The sequence below is a fragment of the Diadema antillarum genome, unplaced genomic scaffold, assembly GCF_040938485.1.
Source record: "Diadema antillarum isolate AM-2024a unplaced genomic scaffold, OU_Dant_1.0 seq00001234_RagTag, whole genome shotgun sequence".
In the NCBI taxonomy this organism is placed as follows: Eukaryota; Metazoa; Echinodermata; class Echinoidea; order Diadematoida; family Diadematidae; genus Diadema; species Diadema antillarum.
In genome coordinates, this window is record NW_027272022.1 from 348,326 (window position 1) to 353,259 (window position 4,934).

At 38.0% G+C, this 4,934-nt stretch overlaps 1 protein-coding gene across 1 annotated transcript; it reads left to right on the top strand.

Annotated features, from left to right (window-relative positions):
* The first annotated feature begins 1,792 nt into the window (after nucleotides 1-1,792).
* On the top strand, nucleotides 1,793-4,311 carry LOC139745083 (diphthamide biosynthesis protein 3-like). The gene is made up of 3 exons (XM_071655503.1): nucleotides 1,793-1,900; nucleotides 3,818-3,892; nucleotides 4,249-4,311. The coding sequence occupies exons 1-3, from the start codon at nucleotides 1,793-1,795 to the stop codon at nucleotides 4,309-4,311; spliced, it is 246 nt and encodes an 81-aa protein (XP_071511604.1).
* The last annotated feature ends 623 nt before the right edge of the window (nucleotides 4,312-4,934 follow it).

The window sequence follows — 4,934 nt, forward strand, 5'->3', positions numbered from 1 at the left end:
CTTTTGTTTTAACGATAAATAAGGGGGGGGGGCGTGCGCCTCTTGCGCCCCCCTCTGGATCCGCCACTGGAGTTACCATGATAAACTTAATCATGGCGATAAATCATGATTGCATAATCATGATTGAGATCAACATCGGAATATTGTATTAGAAGGCATGCAAGCCATAATTATCATGGTATACGATCAAGTCCCTCCATTGCAAAAGTGACTAAGCCATAGTTTCCATATTGGTGATGAACATAAAGGTACTCTGACGATTTATCTCTAAAACTACAACATCTACACCACAAATTTTGATAGTAACACTTGGCAGGAATCATTTCTTTTGAAATGCAAGTCAGGGGCGGATCCAGGAATTCTTTAAAGGGGGGGGGGGGCGTGACTAATATTTCTGGTGCCACTTCCGGGTTTCATTTCATTTTTTTCTTTTTATTTTCTTTGTTTTTTACGAAAATTAAAGGGGGGGGGCGTGCGCCGGTTGCGCCCCCCTCTGGATCCGCCACTGCAAGTGGTCAAGTCTGTAACTAAACCATGTATCTCGTTTGTCTATATATTGCACTATGTTTGTGTTTTTTTTGGCATAGGGTATTGATACAGTGAATGTAAGCGGATAAAACTGTCACTCATAATGATTTTTTTCCTCTCACGAGCTGTCTCATAGGTGGAGATGAGGTTGAGGTCACTTGTTATCTGCATACTATGCAATTTCTATTCATATACATGTATATATATATTTTTATAGGCCTATAAAGTGTGTCAGTTTGGGACGGGCTGGGAAAATTCTGGTTTATGCCTCCTGCAGTGGGAGAGAAATGGGTGGCGATTCTCATTTAATGCAGTTGTGATTCCGAAGTGAAGAATTTTGTTTTGCTTCCTCACTCTATAGCTTCTGATGGCGAAGTCAAGTCACACGGCTAAAACCGTGTTCAATTTAACATTGCAAGTGTTTACCATCTGTGACAAACAAATTACCACGTTGATGTTGAATATCACACAGCTCTTGTAATATCCAATTATTTTTTGACACTTAACTACCCTCTATTTCCTCATAATATTTTATCTGAAAACTAGGATAAAAGGGTCAGAAGCCAATTAAGTATTCTTTGTTTATTTTACTTTTGAAAACCACGAGTTCAAAGAAAACCAGACTTATTTCTCCTCTGCTCTTCTTTTTGACGGTAACTTGAACCTGCAATATTATAAGGACATCGCGTTGGTGTATCCAAGCCAATTAATTAACGGCAAAATTATCCTATTGTGATGGGCATAAACGAATTCAACTTTTTTTTTTCTATTGAAATCGCTTTTATAGGGCCTATGCAGTACAACAACCGTAACCTGCACCCGATGGATATTATTTTGTTTTTATGTAGAGTGTGGATTCCAGAAAATTTTAAGTTTGTGAAAGCAGGCTGCTTATAAGGTATACGCAATAATTGAAGATATAAATCGAAATGAACAATTAATCAACGTGTTGAAGCAATCCAAAGGAATTATATAATGTGGATTTAATGACATGCAGAAATATCAGCAGAACATATCAGTGAACTTTATAAAGTCGGACAATCCTTTCAAAAGGAATCTTTGTAGTTCCGTATGTGCGCGCTTTAGAACTACGCTCTTTGGATCCAATCAGGGAGGTGAGACGAAAACCTCCCTGATCCAATCAATCCTCATTTAGCAGCAAACGCGGAGAACCGTGGGTGAACGTGCTGCTAGCAACCGTGGCCTGATCTGAACCCGGAAAGTTGGACTTGTGTGATTACTAGAGTCTTCAAGAACCATTGAAATGACGGTTTTTCACGACGAAGTGGAGATTGAAGATTTTGAATACGATGAAGAGACAGAAACGTACCACTATCCATGCCCATGTGGTGATAGATTCGAGATAAGTAAGGTGAGCGTAGCCCGTAGTCCCACGAACTGAAAAGAATGTGTGTTGAAATATCTGTGGTAGCGTGGTGATTTTTTCCCTGTAGTTTTCACCTATGCATCAGTTTCATTCAGTGGAAATATCACAAGTTGATAACAGAGAACGCACTCGACAGCATATAAACTATGACTACGCTATGGTAATTACAATACAAAAGTCAAGGCTGTGAGCTGTGAGTAGACTGGGTGTGGAAGATCGAGAATGGATATAAAGTTGCGTAATCTATTTATGAAATGTCGTAACGTTCATATGGGACAGCATGCAGCATTCATGTGACAATGTGGAGAGTTTAGTGATTGAATGAGGCACATGGTAATCACCTCTAATGATTTCCTTGGAATCAAATTAGATCCATGAAATGTATAATTTTAAAAGTTTAATACTGTAACACTCAATTTCAAATATAATTTTAGACTAAAGAATTAGATCTACTGTCTGTAGTAACTGCGACCAGCCCCAACACGCAGTGTTGGGTGTGTAACTGTGTATACGGAGCATCCCGGGGTTACTGTCTGTAGATACTTTGTCTTTGTGTACATTTTATTCAATTTCCCACACAGCAACTACATGAGTACATGATACATTTCTAGCCAACCCAAGTCTGCTGTTTTGTAGACTAACCAATGCTAATTATATAGATCTATGCACCCAGCAGATATTTGTGTTTGACTTTGTTTGCTTGCTGTTGCTATTCCTGCACATATTTTATTGTTTACATATGATTTTCAATGACCCTTTCAACAGCAATGACAAAAAAATGAAATCATTTAGATAAAAGCAATGTACATATATGTTGAACAAGTACATTAACATGCATTTTATGAAATAATTGAAAAACTTATCAATCGTAACAAGGATAACAATAGAAACTTTATTAACACTCAAACATTTCCTGTGAGCCTACAGCTATACCTACGCTGTGATTGATGACAGACATCATATTCTCTGTGTAGAATTCAAGTGGATAAGTGGAGTACTCAAGTGGAGTACACATATTTAAAAAAATCTGTTCCCTGCATACAGGTACCATGTGTGGATGTCATTCCTTTTCTACTGATTCTATGGAACCCTTTACCATCCCCTCATACTACACGTTATAGCCCCCAATGCCACATTCCTTTTTTTTTTAAAACAGATTATTAAAAACGCATCAATTACAATGTAACCCATCACTCAATCAGTGAACACACACGCAAAGACAATTGTAGACACACACAGACAATCATGTACTCATAAAGAGACAATCATGTACACACACACACACACACTCAGGTCACACACACACATGCATACACCTATTGTACACACACATACCGGGGAGGTGGAAAGAGAACACCTCCCTGCACATACACAGCCCAGACTTTAATTGTTTAGGACAGCACATTAAATATTAACTGCATTCATCTATTTATTGGTCATTAAAGGGATGGTATAGTATTGGTGGAGATGAGAATTTGGCTTTTAACTTTTTGCGAGATACCAAGAAAACACTTATGAAATAGTACAGAGCATACCATTCTAAAAGGAATTCAAAGTTTATTTGATGAAAATCGGGTTTGGAATGACTGAAACATCCAAGAACAAAGTAAAACAAAGCGATTGTAAAAAAGTGTGGGTCCCACACTTTATGAGAATCGCTCTGTTTTGGATATCTCAGCCATTTCAAAACCAATTTTTATCAAATAAACGTTGAATTCCTCATGAAATTACATGCTCTTTCATATTTCATAAGAGGTTTCTCATTATCTCACCAAAAAATGTTAGAAACCTGAAATTAGGTCTCAAACAAAACTGTACGATCCCTTTAATATTGCAGCAGATTTATTTTGTACTTTCAACCTGCATTATTTGTTCACTTTTATTCATCATTTCTTAAATCAGGAAGCTCTTGGCAGCGGGGAAGATGTGGCAACATGCCCAAGTTGCTCGCTCATCATAAGGGTCATTTATGACGTGGTAAGAATTTGTATATGCTTGATGTCCTGTAGTCGAGCTTGATATTGAAGACAAGTATAGTGTTTATTATAGTTGATTCAGTGTACTGCGCTACCTATTGAAGGATCTAAGCAAATATGCTAACATACTGTAAACGTCAATATTTTTGACCAATTGTTTTTTTCTTTTGTGCTGAGTGGCTCATAAACATATTCATGGGTTGCTGAATTCATTCTTTCCAATTGCTAAGGTACTCATATGTTTTCGTCCAGTTTATAGAAAAGACAGGAATTTTGATTCAAAATTTCCGTGCATGAAATTCAAACCATCAAAATGCATGTATTTGTCCAAGCATGTTTGGCCTGGTCATGTTACAGGAGGACTTCATGGAGGGCGAGGAAGTCGCGGCACCATTGCAGAAAGATCTGGCAACAGTCTGACGACAATTACATGCCACACTGGGTCAAGCACTTCTCTGCTGGGTCTGTGACGACGATGACCTCCAAGACCTGGGGAAAGCTCACTGCGACTAGTTGGTCAACATCATGAGTCATTGCTGGTGATGGTCTGAGCCTGTGGTCAACATTGCACCCAGTGCAAAGCTAGTCTTCGGTCAGTCTTCGTATTGGGCAGGTTTTATGCTGTGACCAAGATTCCATGTCCAGCTTATGCAATGTCTTCGTTTTCATACTGATGCTGTCACTTTGCACATAGTGTTGAGTGAACAGCAATTACTGATGAGAAATGACAAACAGAATCTCTTTTTGAGCAAGTTTTTAATGACACTTTTAAAGATGTACAGTCAAACTTGCCTAAGTTGAATCTATTTGGACTGAAGAAATACAATGTAGCTTCGACTTAGATAAATTCCACTATTGAGTGCTTAAATTCAATAGAATATAAAGAGAAGAGGACTTGGAAAGACCTCTTGGAAAGGCAATTATTCGACTTATGCGAGGTCAACTTAAGCAAGGTTGACAAAAATGACTGTTTTTTTTTTTTTTAATGAAATGGAGGCATTTGTATGGTTTTGTAGAGTTCATCTTCTGAAACATACAGAAGT

Coding starts and splice junctions, on each gene's coding strand:
- LOC139745083 (XM_071655503.1), top strand. CDS start 1,793: ATGACGGTTTTTCACGACGAAGTGGAGATTGAAGATTTTGAATACGAT. Junction 1,901..3,817: donor ATAGATTCGAGATAAGTAAG/GTGAGCGTAGCC, acceptor TTCTTAAATCAG/GAAGCTCTTGGCAGCGGGGA. Junction 3,893..4,248: donor TAAGGGTCATTTATGACGTG/GTAAGAATTTGT, acceptor GTCATGTTACAG/GAGGACTTCATGGAGGGCGA.